This window comes from Leopardus geoffroyi, chromosome E2 (assembly GCF_018350155.1).
Source record: "Leopardus geoffroyi isolate Oge1 chromosome E2, O.geoffroyi_Oge1_pat1.0, whole genome shotgun sequence".
NCBI lineage: Eukaryota > Metazoa > Chordata > Mammalia > Carnivora > Felidae > Leopardus > Leopardus geoffroyi.
The window spans coordinates 42188703-42207715 of NC_059335.1; the positions used below are offsets into that span (position 1 = coordinate 42188703).

General features: G+C 53.9%; 1 protein-coding gene across 1 annotated transcript in view; it reads left to right on the top strand.

The window, feature by feature from the left end:
• The first annotated feature begins 4381 nt into the window (after window positions 1-4381).
• The window catches only part of CDH5 (cadherin 5), a 34259-nt gene continuing 19627 nt past the window's right edge, over window positions 4382-19013 (top strand). Inside the window, exons 1-2 of the mRNA XM_045442977.1 lie at window positions 4382-4513; window positions 14087-14288. Coding sequence (XP_045298933.1) covers window positions 14106-14288 — 183 coding nt within the window. The 5' untranslated portion in view covers window positions 4382-4513; window positions 14087-14105. The remainder of the gene's footprint in view (window positions 4514-14086; window positions 14289-19013) is intronic.

A 19013-nucleotide genomic window follows, 5' to 3' on the forward strand; every position in this document is an offset into this window, starting at 1 on the left:
AAAGTGCTCGGCGGATAAGGTATTGTTCTCACTGTCGGGAATTCAATTCCTGCTCAGCTAGTCCTTTCCTGGCTGAGGAGAGGCCTCAGTCGGGCTCCAGCAACGGCACCTGCACAGCAGCGGTGGCCTGAGGTTCCCCAGCCTGCAGCCTCTCCCTGGCCTGACCGCAGGATGCTACCCTGGACCAGGCAATTCTCCTAAAATTCAGGGCTCTGCAGGTCCCTGACAAGTGAGAGGCCTCAGGTGTGCCCCTGCCCAAGCTCCTCAGGGAGGCAGGAGCGGCTCTCCGCCACTGGCCTCATCCAGCCAGTCCCCGATTCACCCTCACAGAACCTCAGTGCTTCCCTCCACGGGATGGCTTCTTGCCAAGGAGGCCTCCGCACCTTCGGCCTTAACCATGCCCTCTGCCTGGCCAGTCCTTCCTCCTGCTCTGCGCTTGGGCAGCTCATGCCTATCCTTTCAACATCTTGGGGACTCCCAACCTCCGCAGCTCCCCAGGGCCACCTCCAGGCACCCTCGGCATGGGGCACACACCTCTGTTCCCACCCCGGCCCCACCCAATGCAGCTCACACTAATGTGAAACATCAAAGGCAGGGACCAAGCCTGGGTCACGTCTGCATCCCCCATGCCCAGCACAAAGCTAGGCAAAGACTGGACACCATTAACAGTATATTTTAATAATAGATGAGCATAAAACATTGTTACCCAATGACAATTCGTCAGGAGTGGGATGGTGGAAAGTGAGCACTAAACTGGGAACCAGAAGATGAGCACTGGAATCCTGGCTCTGCTACTTGAGAGCTGTGTGACCTTGGGCAAGTTCCTCAGCCTCTCTGAGCCTTGGCTCCCTCTTAAGAAAAATGGGCCTATGAACAGCATTGACACCTGTCAGGGCTATAGTGAGGAATCATTACACAAGAAAACTGGCAAGGGGCCCTATAGGTTTTGGAACGGAACAAGTGGGGGGCAGGTGGAGTGGAAGCTTCCCAGGGGGCATGATGCTCCCAGAATGGGAATCTAGGTAGGCTGGATGGAGGGGCAGTATGTCTGAGCTGGGCACTGAAGCGCTGGGCGGGAGGTTTGGGCAGGCAGAGCTGGGAAGCAAAGAGCATCCTCGGAGGCAGTGGCTGGAGCAGCTCAGCCTGAGATGGGATGGAGGCAGTGGGGCAGGGCTGGCACGCTCACGGGAGCCCTGGTCTGAGCCAGGCGCTGCCATGCTGGGCCACGTACATGATGCTGCAGCAGGGGCAGAGCCACACCCCCCTCACAGGGCCACCGGGAATACTGAAAAGAAAGCACAGGGCCTGGAGCGGAGGTGACACATAACTGGTGCTGAGTTCACAGCAGTGTCGGTGACCGCAACGGCTCCACCCCAGACTCAGAGTTTATCATGGGCTGGCCTCTTTTCTTCCCTGGGTGCCCACCCGGAGCCAGACACAGAGCTGTGCGCCCAGCGGGGTTGAGAGTTGGATGGATGGATTGAGTCAGTGCCTCTTTGAAGGCTTCAAGAAGAGGCCCCACCGTGTGCCGGGATATACCACAGAACACAGGTGTATACCCAACCCCGCGCCTTGTGTCTGCCTCAGCATGCCAGTGGTCGTTGACCCATTCCGTCCCTCACTCATGCATTCTTTCATTCAATGAAATGGGCAGGAAAGCCTGGGCATGGGGGAGGGGTGGGCAGCGAGGGCATGACCTCTGGAAACAGAGGCCCTGGGTCAGAATTTCCATTCTACCACTAACAAGCTCTGATCGTGGAAAGCAGTTCATTCCCAGTCTCTGTTTCCCCCTCCGTATAACGGGGATGATGACAGTCCTGCCCCTCAGGGTTGCTCTGAGGACTGAAAGAGGAGTCCCTGGAAAGAGAGCTCAGGGCTCTGAGGACACGCATGCCGTGACTCCCAAACCTGAGCATCCAGAGAGCTACAAATGCATCGCAGGCCTCAGGGCTCCACTGCCAGCCATTCTGACTCCATCAGTCTGCATGTGAGGGCCAGGAATCTGCATTTTCAACAAGCACCGCCCCCCCCCACCCCACCCCAGGTGGCTGGGAGGCAGCTGGCCTGAGGACCACACTCACTGTAAGAAATTTTACCTGCTTGGTAAAATGCTTGTCCCTGCAGTCATTTATTTATGCTGTCTTATTTGATCCTCTGGACGGCCCTGCCAGGTGTGGACTGCAACCCATTTCACAGGTAAAGAAACAGGCTCAGAGTGGCATGTCAACCACCCTGGGTCACACAGCCAGTGAGAGGCCAGGGTAGGATCTGAACCAGGTCGGCCGACACCCAAGTCTGAACCTCTCCAAGCAGGACACCCCAGGGCCAAGTCTCCAGTCAGTTTTCGTCCTGGCAGAGGCTAGGTGGGTGTCCCCAGGCCTCACTGCCACACTCCCAGTCCACCCCACCATCCTGATTGTCGCTTCCTCCTCCACTGCTAATCAGGTCTCACAGACCATCCCGTTTCCTGCCGGCCCACCGGCTGCCTCCTTTGCTCCTGATGGCACTTCCTGGCCTTGTGCCTTCCCAGTGCCTCTTGTGCCTCCAGAGGGGTTGGAGCAGGGGCTGGGTGGTGGCAGAAATCAGACATGAGCTCTCCAGGAGCCCCAAGGGCACTAGCCTTCCTCCCATGGCCTGGACTACCTCTTCGGGGTGACCACATCCCTGCCCCAGGGCACATGCCTGGATAGCCATCCCTTTGTTTACAGATGACAGGAACAGCAGGCTTCGGGGCAGAGTCAACTTTCCTGTGGACTGGGAGTACAAAGGGAATCAGCAGATGGTGCCAACACAGACCCTGTCCCCATCTGCCACCAGCGACAAGTCTGAGACCCCACGGGAAGTGAGGCCAGGCCCAGCCGGGTCCCACAGGCACGTACACCACAGAGCAGGCAGAGAGCCCAGGCTGGGGCGTGCAGAGCCAGGAGCATGGGGCTGAGGGACCAGCTGGCCTGGGGCCACATCCACCCTCTGGCTGGGGAAGACAGAGTTAAGCCTGTTGGGGAAGAAAATAAGAAAACGCTGCGCCTTTGTTTGTTCATTCCACCAAAAGTGATGGAATGTGCTGGATCCTGTGCAGAGGCCCGCCTCAGGACCGTCCTCCCTCCACAGGTCACTCTTCTCCCTCCAGCATCATCTAGAAGTCCCCTCCACACAAACATAGCTTTAAACACACACACAAACACACACACACACACACACACACACACACACACACACACAGAATCTCTCTCCCATTTCTTGCTCCTGTTCACTGCGAAGCTGTGATCACACTCATCTCCCCCTCTTCATCCCTGTTCACCAGCCCCTCTAATCTGCCTTGTCTACCCCATTCCACTTAACCTGCTCTGTCCACAGCTGTCTGTGACTTCCAGCTTCCAAATCTGCCCTCCCCTTACCCAGCTGACACCCTGTCCTCGTCTTTGCCTGCTCTCCACAGCCCTGCCCTCTCCCGGCTTTCCCTTTTCCCTTCCAGGATCTCCTAGAAGATACACAAATCTCAGACGTCAGGGGCCTCCCTCCCTCTAAGTTCATCCACTCCCACAGCCTCACGGAAATAAGCCATAAGTAAGATCAGAACTTCTAAACCTCATCTCCAAGCCACCTGTATGCACCCGTCTCCAACTGCAAACCTGGCATCACCACCTGGGTGTCCAAAAGCCATCTCAAACTCAACATGCCCCAAAGAGACACATCTTTATCTCACCTTCCCAAAAATCATTTTCCCGCCCCGTTCCCCAGCTCCATACCCGTGTCCGCAGACTTACTGAGTGCTTCTGGGCAAGACGTTCTCCCTCTCAGGTCTCTGTCTGCCCAGTCCCGTAAAGGAGCACATTTGGGACTTCCCAACCGCTTGCTCAGGAGAAAACGAGAGCAACCATTCAAAGGACACATTCCCACCACCCTGGGAGATTCCCAGTCAGTTGAGCTGATCAGATCTGTTCAGTTTATAAAAGCTCCTCCTAGGACTCTCCAGGTTCACAGAATCTGTGCCCCTCCCGCCCCCAGCTGCTTGGTTCTGACGGACCGGATCCCGCCTTCAGTTTCATTTTGACTCTCACTGATCCCAACACCCATGTGAGTTTGAGGTCTGATTATCCCCATTTACAGATGAGGAAACTGAGCATCAGGCCAGGGAGGGAGATGTGTCTGGCTCCAGATCCCATCAGGAGCAGAGCTGAGGCCTGGGACTGGGATCCGACCTGAGAGTGCCAGGCCCGGTCCAGTCCCAGGCCTCTACGAGCACAGCCCGGCTGGGCCGAGGCAGCCGCCCACCACAGAGCCTGCCTATCTGCAGCCAGCCCGGCCCTCACAAAGGAACAATAACAGGAAACCATCCCAGGGGGAAGTGGGCCAGGGCCAGCTGGAAAACCTGAAGGGGCGGCAGCCAGGCCTCCCTCATCGGCCGGGTGTGGCTCCCCTCGAGAGGCTATCGGCTGAGCTCCACGGAGCTCCACAGCAGCTCAGCCAAACGGACAGACGGAACCAAGGCACCTCTCGGTCCGCGAGCTCGGTGAGTGAGGAATCCCCGCCCCTACTCCACCCCAGACGCCTCGCCAAGCGCCCGAGCCGAGAGGGTGCTTGGCTGCCCCATCTGTAGAGCGGTCACTGTTGGGGTCCCGGGGAAGAGCCATTCCTTGGGGGCGGACCGAGTCTCCTCTTGGCTCATAGCGGTGAGCTAGTGGTGGTGTCGTGGGCACAAGCGGGCATTCTCAGGACTTGGTGGGGGAAGTTCCTCCACGTGTAGACCCTCCAACTCCATGAGCCTCGAAGGCCCACTGGCTTCCATCCACGCCATGTTTCAGAGAGCACAGGGGTCTGAGTTGCCAGCACTCAGAGGCAGAAGAGTGGCACCCGGGCCTAGTCTCCTCTTGGGTGGCCCTCCCCCACGGGAGAGGATTTACCAAAGCCTCACATCATCCCTCCTGCCAACGTTCTGTTATGGCATTGGGAGAGGAGCCCTGGAAGGGGAGCTCTGAGCCGCGGCCCCTCTCTGTCAGCCAGCACCGCCATTTTTAGAAAAGGCAAGCTGAGGCTTGGCTCTGGGCACCTGAGGCCCTGCCTATGGATCCCTCCCCTCCCTGCCCCGGACACTGCAGGGACCAGGTACAAGCCACGGGAGCTGTGGTCGGCAAAGCGGCCCACCCTTTCTCCCCAGATGCCCCAAGTTTGGGACCCCACAGCCCTCATGTTTTGCGCAAGTTCCCCCAAAACGAATCGAAGGCAGGCAGTTTAGGGTGGGATGCCCAGCTCTATCACTCCTTCCCATGTTACTCCGGGAAAATTACTCAGCACCTCCAAACCTCCATGTTCTCCAAACCTCTGTGTGTTTGTCTGAACAAGAGACAGTGACTCTACAAGCCGTTGTGGGAACTGCAGGTGATACAGACAAAAGGTTCTCTTTTTTTATGTTTATTTTTATTTTGAGAGAGAGAGAGAGAGAGAGTGAGTGGGGGAGGGACAGGAAGAGAGGGAGAGGGAGAATCCCAAGCAGGCTCCACGCTGACATGGGGCTCAATCTCACAAACCATGAGATCATGTCCTGAGCTGAGATCAAAAGTCAGATGCTCAAGCAAATGAGCCACCCACATGCCCCAGGATAAAAGGTTCTAACTGACGGAGCTCTCGATTCTACTATTGCGACAGTTAGATGAGTCCTTTCTCCATTCCGCAGGGGGTGTGACTGAGATGGGTGAGACTGGGCAAAGTAAGAGCGGGAGTGGGGATGAGAAGCAGGATCTGCACCCCAAAGCCCAGACTCTTTCCAGCACCATGCCTCAGCTTTCTCATCTGTACAATGGAGGAAGCAGTCTTCTGGTGAGCCTAGTGAAGAAGGCAATGTACACACCCAGCACTGGCTCCAGGAACGGCTCAGGGGAGGGGTGCCTTCAAGAAATCACAGCTGAATTTACCCGCCACACCAGAGCTGTGAATGTCCTCAAGGTTTTGACCCCCCAACGTCAGCCATTCCATGGCAGGTGGGAGTGAAGAGGGCGCAGGTGAGAGGATGTTGACTCAGCAATTCCTCTGGCAAGCACTCTGGGCCCCGGGCTCACTCCCCACCCCGAGGACGGTGCTGCTGTGTGAAGGGGGCAGACAGGATCCCCCAAGATGTGAAGGGTCTGCTGGGGGAGGCAGGAAGCCTAGGCAGCTTGGAGGATTTGGGGAGACTGGCTGGCCACAGGGTTTTTTAGAGCAGGTAGTGCCAGAAAGGCTAGTGACACTGGAGGCCATGAATGCCAGGACCAGGAGCTCTGGCTCCCCGTTAGCAGAGTCCGGCCACCTTGGGAGCCCAGCCCAGAGGGCAGCAGGTGGCCTCCAAGGGGCCCAGGAGCTGCTGAGCCCCCAGGCAGCCCTACCAATTCCCACTGACTGTTGCAAGGCAGTAGGGAAGGCGTGCACTGGCCTCGCAGGGGTTAAGCTGCCCACCCTGCAGTCTCAACCTGACCAATTGTGCTGCTAAACAAGGGCCGGACATGAGGGCAGGAAACCAGAGGGGCCACACTTATTTTCTTCCAAAGTTGGCTGACTCACAGTTCTGCTGCTGCCTCGGGGACAAGAGGTGAACACAGCGGCCACTCGCTCTGGAAAAATCTTGGGCCCCTCCCCTATGGGGATCCATCCCTGCTACTTCTGGCCGTCTCTGCACCCCCTTGGCATCCTTGAAGCTACTAAAAGAATTCCCATTTGACAGAGGAGACCATAGATGCTGAGAGAGACCAAGCAGCCAGTCCCAGGCTACACAGCAAGCATAAGATGGAAGCAAAAATATGAGTGAGGCCAACCCCTTCTGACCCCACAGCCCCACCACACTCCACTGTGAAGCTTAGAGAGGAGAAAAGTCAGAGAGGATTGAACCTGACAGTTCAAGCCACAGAAGCAGGCACGAGGACAAGCTAGGAACCCAATGATCCTGGGAGGAATGCTGTAGGAGACAGGTCCTACCCTGAGGAGCTTGGTTTCTGGCTAGAAATACTAAAAAGCCCATCCTGACACAAGCCCAAGCAGATACTGGGTGGAAAAATCCCAGCAGGCTTCCTGGAGGAAGAGCAGTAGCCCAAAGGATATTGAGAGGTATTTCTGGGCTTTAGTCTTCTAATCTCTCTGGGCAGGGGATGGATCAAATGGTCCCTAAACTCATTCAGAGACCTCCAGATTATCTGTCTTGGGACACAGTAACAGTCAGATCCTGGCAGGAAGGAAAAAAAGGGACCCCAGGGACAGGTAGGCAGAGAAAAAGATTTCCTTCTGGAGAACAGAGGGGTGTAGGAGGTGGGCCCAGGGCACAAAAAGGAAATGCAGTCAGGTATGAGTTGGCCAGTCAAGCCCACAGTCACCAGGCTGGAGTGGGTGGGCACATAAGGGTCAAGACACCTGCATACTTACTGAGCACCTACTGCATACCACATTTCTCACCCATGACCTCATTTAATCCTCCTCAATAGGCAGCTATTGTTGCCTCCATTATAGCTGAGTGAGCTGAGGCTCAGAGAGGGCAAGGAATGGGCCTGAGGCCACGCAGCTTTTGAGAAGCTGGGCCATTACAAATGGGCAGGTGTGTGGGCCTCATTCTGTTGCTCCCATTGACAGCCTCAGAGCCCCAGTCAAAGTCACAAAGCCCATAGAAGGCTGGAAAAGTCTCCCTGGTGTGGGTAAGGGGTGCTCTTTACTTGAAGCTTGAAGCTGCCCCATTAGAAGACAGGGGTATAGACTGGATGGCCCTAGAACTCAGAAACCCAGCAGGAAATTGTTTCAATTTCAACGTTTGGTGAATCGCTAGTATCTACTTGAAAGATTGTATTGAGAATTCAGGGACTGAGTTCAAGTTCAGTGGGGATGAATACTGTAATACTGTGATCAGTGATGTCTCACAGGTATGGAAAGGGGTGAGTGGCAACTGATGAGTTTGTCTTGCCAGCCATATGTAAGAGGTCCTCTGCTCAGGGATAGGTGTGTGTTCACGTGTCCCCATGCAGGGGAACAGCCTGTGCAAAAAGCCTGCTGGAGAGAGGAAGAGCAATGTGCCTTCCAGAAATGTCTACTCTCCTCATGGTTGGAAGGAGCAGGGAGATGAGGGAGAGAAAAGCCAGAGAGGTGGGCAGGGGACATGCTATGCTGGGCCTTGAACACAGGCTCAGGAGCTAGGCTTCATCCTGCAAGGATGGGGAGCCAGGGAGGACAGGTCAGCAGGGGAGCAGCATGGTCACCTCGAAGGGAAGTAGAGACAGGGAAGCTATTGGCAGGACCCCAGGGAAGGGGCTCAGGTCTGGGACCCACAGGAGCAGGTCCCTAGGCCGAATTGGGCTGCAAACCAGGAGAAAGCCCCAAGAGGCCAGCTCATAGCTGCCTAATTGCCCCAATACACCCCATGCCCAAGGCTCACAGGGCCTCACCCTTCATCCTCCCAGTGCCCGTGGCTGCGAAGACCCAGCTGTAAATGCTGAGGATCAGGCAGACAATGTGGGGGTCCCTGAAGGAGTCTGTTCTAGACTGAGGCTCAAGGTGGTAGCGTAGGAAGGCAATGAGGAGAGCCATCCACGGCCACACAGGGAGCGGGGGGGGGGGGGGGGGGGGTTGTCCAGCACTTGCCCCTCCCACAGGCACAGCCCCCACGTGTTCTGGGCCTTCCTCCCAAAGTCCAGCCCCTGACCCCTGACCCCGGGCCTCTGGGCTAGAGTCCAGAGCCTGTGGGAGGTTGGGCTGGAACTGATTGTCCTGTCCACCCTGAGGCTTTGCCTGGGGCTGGGTTCAGCTGCCAGATCTTGTCCCAGCTGACGGGGGTATACTGCACGGGTGCAGAGGGGCTGCTCTGCATAGCAGAGACTCTTCAGGAGCCGGCGTGGGCAGATGAGTGGACACAGGGTGTGTACTTATGTGGATGTAGGTGAGGGTGTTGTGTGTCCATGCGGCGTGAGGATGTCATGTGTGTATCCCTGACCTGCAAGCTTCCTCTACCCCACTCCAAAGGGCCCTCCAGCTTGCCTGATTACCCCTCAAGCCCAGACTCAGCCCCTGAGCCTCAAGCTTGAGCAGAGCTCTGGTCAGGTCAAGAAGCAGGGGTCTGCCACTGGTTGGGGGCAAGACGAGCCCAGGGACACCTGCCAGGCTGGCTCACTGAGGGGCTCCCAGCTAGATCCAGGCTTCCTAAGATCTATTTCGCTTAAAAAGGACCAGCTCCAGCCCCTCCCCTCCCTTTGTCTCCCTCTGTGTCCCCCTAGCCCTTTTCAAAATCACAGAGCTGAGCGGACTTCACAGCCCCTTCAAGACCAAATCCCAGCGACAGATGGGCCCACAAACAGAAAGGGACCAAAGGGATGTTTGCCTAATGTCTCACAGCAGCTCAGAGAGAGGTAGGACTCACTCTTGGACAGAGACACTCAGCCCAGTCTGGACCCTGCTGGCCCCACCTCCAGCTTCCTACTCTTCTCCATCAGCACACCTCACAATTTTAAACTGTGTGTTTTTTATCAAGCGGTTAGTATACTCCCCCATGGGAGTACAGCCTGTGTTTGCTCCCCGCATGTAGTTCAGTGCCTGGCACACAGTAGGTGTTCAATAAATGTTTGTTGTGTGGCTATATATGCCCAGGGCCCCAGAGAAAGCTTCAGAGAAGCGATGACATGTAACTAAATCCAGGCAGAGGAGACAGAATGTCAAGTGCAGAGGCCGGAAGGGTGTGACCAAGCCCAGTGGGTGTTTGTTATTTTAAATGTTTATTTATTTTTGAGAGAGAGAAAGAGAGGGGGGTGGGGAGATGGACAGAGGATCTGAAGCAGGCTCTGAGCTGACAGCAGTGAGCCTGATGCAGGGCTCAAACTTGCAAACCACGTGATCGTGACCTGGCCAAAGATGGACGTCCAACCGACTGATCCACCCAGGTGCCCTAAACCTGAAGGGTGTTAATGTCCTACGGGCTGGGGCTGCTACTAGAAGCTCACCAAGTACCCTCAAGACCCAGACAGGTAACTGGAGAGGAGCAGACAGAGACACAGGCACCCGCACTTGGCTCAACCTTCAGAGCCACCACTCAGTCCTCAGACTCAGCCCAGGCATCAAGGTTCTGACATCAGCGGTCCCACCCACTGTGGACAAAAAGCTGGATCCGAGAGCTCTCTGAGGCCCCAACCTCCCATCTGGGCATAGGTGAGCCGGCTGTCCCCCCAGATTCTGCGAGGCTCCTCTGCCCCTTCTCCTGGGTTCCATGACTGTTCACCTTGGACCACACACTCTGTCCTCTCATTTTGGGTCTCTAAGACCTTCCCAGACCAAGTGAGAGTCCAGTGGGCCCACTCATACCCAGGAGTGCATTTGGAGCTGCCCCCAAAAGCCTCTAGAAAAGCTCCAGGGATGGGGCATGGTCACAAATCTTGGATGACAGGGACATGGGCAGGCACCTGGCCTCCGTGTGCCCACCACACACATCTGAGCTGCCAAGTAGATCCCCTTTCCCCTCAAGGCTGTCATCAAGCAAGTTCCTGGGGCTGCTCAGCTGGGAATTTCTGAGCACAGAAATCACCTCCAAAATCCTCAGACCCTCTGCTCATCTGTCATACCCCAAATCCACCTGGCAGCATTATGACCACTCCAAAAACTTAGTGAAGGTAAAGGGCTTGTGGGGAGGTAAAGGGCTAAAATAAACCTGTCCCCAGTTGTGGCTCTGACCACACCTCCAGAGGGGCGGCCAAGGGAAATTCTGTTTCCAGCTGTGGGCATGGCAAATCCTGCCAGCTGACTTCCTCTCCATGAGCAGTGGGAAGAGAAACAATTGTCTGATAAAACCCTTCTTCTCAGCCCCCATTTTGGAGGCCAAATTCCTAACACAAAATGCAAAAGACATAAATAAATGTGGCTTTTCAGTTGGAAAAGTCCCTCAGGTCCCTCTGAGTTTAGGTGTAGAAGGAGCCCAGGATTCAGAGAAAGAGCTGGGTGAGGGTTCTAGATCCATCAATTGTTTGGGTCTGTGCCTCAGTTTCTCCCTCTGTGAAATGGGGGCAATAATTCCTATAGCCTGGGGATAACATGAAAGCCAAGCGTGGAGAACAGTATTTTATTATCATGTATGTGAATGTCCCCACAGAGACAGAGAGGGGGGGCATGGTAGGGAAAAGCAGTATTTGGGGTGAAAGGCAGACTAAGTTCAAATGCTGGCTCCGTCTCTTGCCGCTATATGACCTGGGATGACTCACTCCACCTCTCTGAGTCTCACCTGTAGAGTGGGGTTACTGCCAACTACCTTGCAGTTTGCAAGGTTTAAATGAGATAACATATGCCACTGAGGAGGTGCTCAGGGATGTCAGTCCCCCTCCGCCACCCCAGGCAAGAAGGAACTTCTTGAGAGGGCACTCCAGGGTCACGCATGGAGACATCCTATCTGCTAAAAGTCCTTTTGCCATAAAGAGTAAAACATTCGCACATTCCAGGGATTCAGACATGGACATCTTTGGCAGGGGGCGGGCATCACTCAGCCTACCACACTGACCTGGTCACCTCTTCCTGTCCCCCGCCCCCTAATGCTCATTTCTACCTGACCCGGGGGCCAGGTAGAAACCATTTTTCCACCCCAGGGCCTTTGCACATGCTGGTCCTTCTGCCTGGAATGCCCTTCTTTCCCCTGGCATTCCTAGGACTAACATTCAGATGCTGGTTGAAATGGCCTCTATCTGAAAGGCCTCCCTGACCTCACAGTCTCAGTCAGCAACCCCCTTTCTCTGTTGCACCCAATGTATCACTAGCTGGTATTTTCCCAATTCACTTATTTTCATGGTGTTCCCACCACAGTGTGCACTCCCTGAGGACAGGCCCCATGTGCCTGTTAGCTCAGTGCATGGGTTCTCACTCCATCCTGCCAAAAAGCCTGAGGGCTTCTCTCTCTCTCCCTATTTCTTGGTTTCACTTCTGTTTGTATTACTTTTTCATTTTTGAGTCACTTCTCACTTGGGAGGAAGAAAGAACCAAGATTCGCAGTTCCTTTGTAGGCAAAGAAGGAAATGACCCACCAGGCCTGGGCCCTGCAAGGCTAGAGCAGGGGCATGCCGGCCACCTCCCCTGAGTCAGGAGCAGCTTCCCGGCCAGGATGCCCAACCTCCCCAAGCCTTTGTTCACTGCCTTCCTTCCCTCCTGCAGTGGCCACCCTCTCCACGTCCTACCTCAAAGGACACCAAGCCTCCTCCAGTTCCACCACCTCATAACTGAGGAAACTGAGACCCAGAGCCTCTCTCCAGACACATGGCACGTGCATTGTGGGGACTTCCTCAGAGCCCTGTCCCACCCAACCCTGGGAGCCCACTTCCTCCCGCACCAGCAGCAGGGCCCACAGGGTGGGGATCTCAAACGCTAAGATCAGCAGACCCAGAGGCCAGGCTAGCCCAGCGCAAACACCCTGGGCCCTCACTGAGGACAGCCTGGCGCCAACGTCTCAGAGGAAATGTTACTAGAGTTTAGAGACCTCCTGTAATGTGCAGAATCCAGGCTCTCCCATGGGCCAAGGTGGGGGATGACCAGGGTGGTGGCCTCCCATCCAGCATCTCGTGGTCCTTGTCTCTCTCTAGGCAGGCGCCCGGGTTCCCATTCCCATCCACCTGCCCTTTGCCCCTGAACCATCCCAGGAGCCACAGATCAGTGACACAGGGACCCAGCATGAGTAGACTGATGGGGTCAGGGTTGAGAGGGCACAGGGCCAGCAAGGTCACAGCCTGCACCCACCATGGGGCAGTGGGGAAAATCCCTCTTCCTGGAATTCAGGATGAAGCCAGGCCCTCATTTCCGGGTGACCCAAGATCCTGGTCCAGGCTGATCCCTGTCCCAAGAGCTCCCTTCCAGAGCGAGCAAGCACACTGGGCCTGGCGCATGATGCCTGCTTTCATGGTCTTCTGTCTCCATCTTGATTGAAATTCTTTTTTTTTTTTTTTTAAGTTTTTTAACGTTTATTTATTTTTGAGAGAGAGGGAGACAGAGTGTGGGCAGAGGAGAGGCAGAGAGAGAGGGAGACACTGAATCCCAAGCAGGCTCCAAGCTCTGAGCTGTCAGCGCAGAACCTGATGCAGGGCTCAAACTCACAAACCACAAGATCATGACCTGAGCTGAAGTCGGACGCTTAACCAATTGAGCCACCCGGGCGCCCCCATCTTGAAATTCTTAATACTCTTTGAACAGAGGGCCCCACATTTCCATTTTGCACTGGGCCCCATCAATTATGAAGCCAGTCCCGTGAGACCAGCCTTTCAATCCTCCACCCTCCCCCACCCCTGCTCTTGTGATAGTTCCTCAGCTGATCACCAACTGTGAGCTCTGGGCCTAGTGAGGGCCTGACCCTCTGGGTTAAGACATTTGGGTTTCCCAAGCACTTTCTGAAGACAGCATCAAAGCATCTTGCCACAGGGGCTCTCGTGCTGGCCAGGGGGCATGTTTGTTCAGAGGCGTCTTGAAGTCCCACCCCACAGCAGCTGCGAGGACAAGAGAGGCCAGTGGGAAAAAGCTTGAACTTTGGGGCCAGGCAGACTGGGTTCAAGTCTGACTCTGCCGCTCCCTGCCTAGGTGATCTCAGGAATGTGAACTGAACTCTTCTGTTCCTCGGCTTATTGGCAAAAGGAGCATGATAATTATATCCACCTGAAGGGTTACTAGGAAAATTAAATGAGATAACACACGTGAAGTGCTTGGAATGGTGTCATGCTTGTCATAAGTACTTGATAAGTGATAGCTGTTGAGGTCAGACACCAAGGCTCCATTCCCAGACCCACCACTCGCTCCAACGTGAACTTAACCTCATGTGTAACATGGGGATAACTGGGGTCCCTGCTGCGCAGGACTTCGGGAGCCACCATCAGCATCAGCCTCACCCTCTCCTCTAGAAAACCTTCCCCATCGGGAGCCCTCCTTGGGGTTTCCACGCCAGCACATACGACACTTCGGGAGGAGTTTCTGCGTCTGCCTTCCTCTTCCAGACCGAAGCGATCTGGGGGCAGGAAGAGTATCTGGTTCTGCTGGTATCAGCAGAGAGGGGAGGAAGTTCAGTCGTCCCTGGGAGCTGCTCAGACCCCAGGGTGGTGACCACCATGCCCTCACGGTGTCCCCTCTCTTTGCCCAGATTGGTGCCTCTCGGGAAGATGCAGGTGCTGACGGTGCTGCTCGCCTCGGCAGGCGTGTGCCTGGGCCTGCTGGTGGCACCCGCGGAAGGCAATGACCTCGCCCAACCGGCCGCCCCCCGGCGCCAGAAGAGGGACTGGATTTGGAACCAGATGCACATCGATGAAGAGAAAAACACCTCGCTGCCCCATTATGTGGGCAAGGTAAGGCTCAGGCCCCCGAGCAGGAGCGGCATCAGCGGTGACAGTGGTGGTAAAGGCGGTGGGAGATACTGCGGTGGGTGCAGGGGCAGGGACGACGGCTGTGAGGGGGAACGGTGGCAGAGCTGGGAGAGGCGGGAGAGGCGGTGGCGGTGGTCACGGTCACAGTGATGAAGGGAGAGGCGGTGGGAAAGTAAAGGGAAAGGTGAGGGGGCCGTGGTGGTGATGGCAGTAGAGGTCATGACAATTAGGGCAATCATGATGGCAAAGGGGAAGGGGAAGGTCCTGGCGGTGGTGAATGCTCTGGTTCGTTTTCTCCCGGGCCTTGGTCTGTGGACTAAAAATCACCAGGGGAAGGGCCCACCTGCACACAGGGGGCCCACCTGGCCTGGGGGTTCAGGGCTTAGGTCAGAAGCAGCCAAGACTGCCATTAAATTCTCCCATCCGAGAAGTCCGGAAGCCCTGAGAAGCCTTCTACAAAAATGTGCTGGTGACAGAATTCATCATCCAGGCCACAGGTTGCCAGCCTGGTCTAGCTCTTTAAACCCGAAAAACCCCCTTCTCTCCGACTATCCCTCCCTGGCTCCCTGTCACTCCACACAAGTCCTCAGATTCTAGGACACCCATAACATGGTGCCTGACCCAAGCCTGCCCTCCAAGGCAGCACCTAAGGCTCTAACCCTCACTTCCTCCCCCTTCAAAACCTGTTCATCTCCAGCCACTGTTCTAGGGCTTGGAGCTAATGTGAGTGGCCACTGAACGGTCTTACTGGGTCAAAGTACTACTGATGTCAAATCCATCCATTCTGATTCAAACCAGTGGCTCTACTGGGGGAGTTCCACACACAGTGGCAGACGGCTGGCCCAGGTATTTTGAGAGTTTTTGACATGGAGAAAAACTTCTTACAGGTGTATAAACTCTCACCGTGTCAGTTTCTTGGAATCTGAACACGATCCACTAAAGAAAAAAATAGATCAATGTGCCAGTAAGAGGAAGCATGGTGTCAAGCATGGGAAAGACAGCAGTGGGCAAAGACAGATAGGGTCCCTACCTTTGTGGAGCTCATGGTCTAAAAGCAAAACTGGCAGAACCAGTTCACTGCCTGGTTTTGTAAAGTTTCACTGGAACAGAGGCAAGGCCATGTACAACAAATGGCCAAAGCTGCTCTGATAGCAGAGTTGAACAGCTGCAACAAACACCACATGACCCACCCCACAAAGCTGGAAATGTTTACTTCCTGGCCCTAATCTATAGGGGCAGCATACGTCAGACAAAGAACCCCACAAAAAGCAGGGTTGGGGGATCCCTCTGGTCACAGAGAAACAGGCTGGAAATACCCTTTGATGGGGGAGGGTGCAGCCTGGCCTTGGCACCAGAAAAGCCACAGCAGCTGGAGGCAGGGCCAGCTGGGGAATCTCCACTCACAGACTGCCCACAACCGACTGTGCCCACAGGCTCCTCCGGCTCCCTAGAATGGCTGGGAACTTTAAATGCCTCACTATGGCCGCTCAGAGAGAAAGATGTTTGACCAGGGTCACACAGGGAGACCGGGACAGCGCCCGAGGAGAACCTAGTCCTAGGAAGGCATAGGGTTCCTGACTCCCAACACAAATGTGAACTGTGTCAGAGAGGAAAATGTCGTCAATCCACCTACATCTTTCCCAATGGGATAACTGTGCCATGAATCAGCCACTGATGAGAATGGCCGGCCCCGAGAAAAATCTGCAGGGTGAGTCAGGAAGAGTCAGCAGAAAGCAGAGGCCACCTGCATCATGCGCAGCCCCGACACGGAAACCTTTAGAGGGCTCTCCCAAGGGTCTTCGAGCAGCAGGAAGAGCGTCAGGCCTGCCATCATCTGCCAACAGCATTTACTTTGCACCTGGCATGGGGCCAGGGGACAGAGGAGCTACACGCAGTCCCCAACCCGAGAAGGAACAGAGTGCTGGGGAGAGCCAAGGACAGGGCTCCAAGGATTACCTCCTCACTCCCAAAGACGTAATCTGAGGGAAGGAAATCCCTGTTTATCAAGGCCACAGTCCGGAGCCTTTGTTTACAGACTGGTTGGACAATGGGAGGGAGCCCTTGTAGCCTTTTGAATCCACAAATATGGGTCACCATGGTTTGCGGCATTAAGACGTTATGCCCAAATATAGTGATAATTTAAAAAAACACTGCTCCCCCAAACCCATAATCTCAGTCTGATCAGACAAATTTCAGTAGAGAAGCATCCTACAAAATACCTGACCAGTACTTGTCAAAATGGCCAAGGTCATCAAGTCTGAGAAACACTGAAAGTCTGAGAAACTGTGACAGCCAAGAGGAGCCAAAGAAACATGGTGACTAGATGTAATATGGTGTCCTGGCCAGGCTCCGAGAGCAGAAGAAGGAAATGAAGCAAACACTGAGGACATCGGTATGAACTATGGCCCCCAGTGACTACTAATGTATCAGTATTGGTCCACTAATTGTAATAAAGGCACCATACTAACATAACATTAACATAAGATGGTGACAACAGTGGAAACTGGGACAGGATATATGAGAACTCTCGGTACTATCTTCTCAATTTGTCTATAAATCTAAAACTATTCTAAAAAATGTAAGTTGGAGGGAAGGAGCTTATACTCAAATGGAATCGTATACAGAATTCCAATACAATAGATCAAAGCTCCATTGGTCCCCATCACTACCCTTGCCCATGTGGGTCCTAACACACCCACCCAGAACCAAGTTTGGAACTACCATCTAACCCTGAGCGACTCACACAGAGTCCCAGACTGTCCCTTCTCCTTAAACCCCCACTGTCCCCCCACACCGCAGGCTGTAGAGCTCAGGCATTTGCTTCTCACCTCCTGACCCACTATTCATCATACATCCTGGCCCATGGGTCCTGGGAACTCCTTATGAAACCACCTGGCCCCTGCACACCACACCTCTGCTCCACCCAAGGCAGAGGGTCCTCACTCCTTGTCTCCACTTCCTCACCTTGTGGCCTCTTCTCCAAGCTCTGTCATCTGGCTTCTCACCCTACTCCCCTACCCCGGCCCGGATGCTGCTCCCACCAAGGGCTCCAATGTCTACACTACTGCTAAGCCCTAGGGATGTTTTCCAGACTCATGGGATTTTTTTTTATGTGTATTTATTTATTTTTGAGAGAGAGAGAGATAGACAGCAAGCAGAGGAGGGGCAGAGAGAGGGAGACAGAGAATCCCAAGCAGGCTCCTCGCTGTCAGCACAGACCCCAACGCAGGGCTCAAACCCATGAACCATGAGATCATGAGTTGAAATCAAGAGTCAGACACTGAACTGACTGAGCCACCCAGGCACCCCCAGACTCACGGGATTTGACCACACCCTTCTTGCTGCTACCTCTCCTGTCTTGAGACCCGCTCTCTCTTGATTCTCCTCATCGGATACCTTCACTCAAGGCTCTTATCCCTGAACCCTTAAATACTGCCCATCCTAAGAGTCTCAGCTTCTGGGGCTTGGGCCCAAGCCCTGAGAGCAAGAATGGGGTCTGGGTTACCTCTGTGCTTCCAGGGTGCTGCTTGGCACCTTATAGGTGTCCAATTTATATATTTTTAATTGAATTGAACTACATTTTTTGAATCTTCTAACCATCTGTGAGAGTACCACTGCATGAAATATGATTCTCTGAAGTTCCTAAGAGTCTCTGCTTCTAAGATTCTATAAATGAAATGTTCAGCACTTTTAACCTAATATCTTTTAACATGGATCTATCATAATAGCCTGTGCAAGCTGCTTTATGTATATTAGTTTCCAAATCTTTTTCTAAATCTTGTTCCTTAGGGCACTAATAGTATATGTTACAAAGAAAATGGGGTCAGTGGTCTAAAAAGCATGGGAAATCCTGAGTTAAAGCTCATTAGAGTTTTTTTCTACAGGACTATACACTATAAATCTCCAAGAAGAGAACATTTTACGTGTCATTCCAAAACCAAATTGACCAGAACCAGTGGTGTGCTGATAAATGTTTATCAACCTGTTCTCCAGGAGAAAAACTCCTGATTCATAGCATTTGCTCATTTCCATGGTGTAAATACTTTCGCCGTGTCTGTTTTAAGCTCCCAATTTGATGTCAATGAAGGCAGAGTTGTGAAAAGATATGCATTAACCCAGCACTGTGTGGTATTTCCATCATTCAACACAGTAAACATAACCTCAAGAACACAGAAAAATGCAGTATGATAACGAGGAAGCAATGAATTTTGGGTATGCTACCTCTGTTTTTTATAGAATTCATTTAATTTATAAGTTTACATAATTGGATTTTTAATAATGGCTGTGTTTAACAACCAGCTCACAAACATCCCTAAACATGTAAGTTGGTTCTAGAGATCCAAGCCAGTGGAAGCCAACTCCCAGTTCCCTGGGACCCAATTTTCAGGTGGAGCAGCAGAAGAGACTAGTGTGTCCTGGAATTCACTTTCAGAAGCGCCATTCTGCTCATGAGAGCAGCTCAACATCCAAAGCAATATTATCTCCATTTTACAGATGAGGTTACCACAACTCAGAGAGGTTAAGAGACTTCCCAGGGGCAAAATGCCCCTTGCCTTCCACTGGCACCAAGTACACTCCTTCACACACAAAAAAACATTTTATAAGCACCTACAATGTCCCAAGCACTGTTGGAGGCATATTAGGGCAGTGCGCCGAGCAAGTCATATTGGCGTGGTGTTCGCAGCAACCTGGCTGAGAACAACGTGC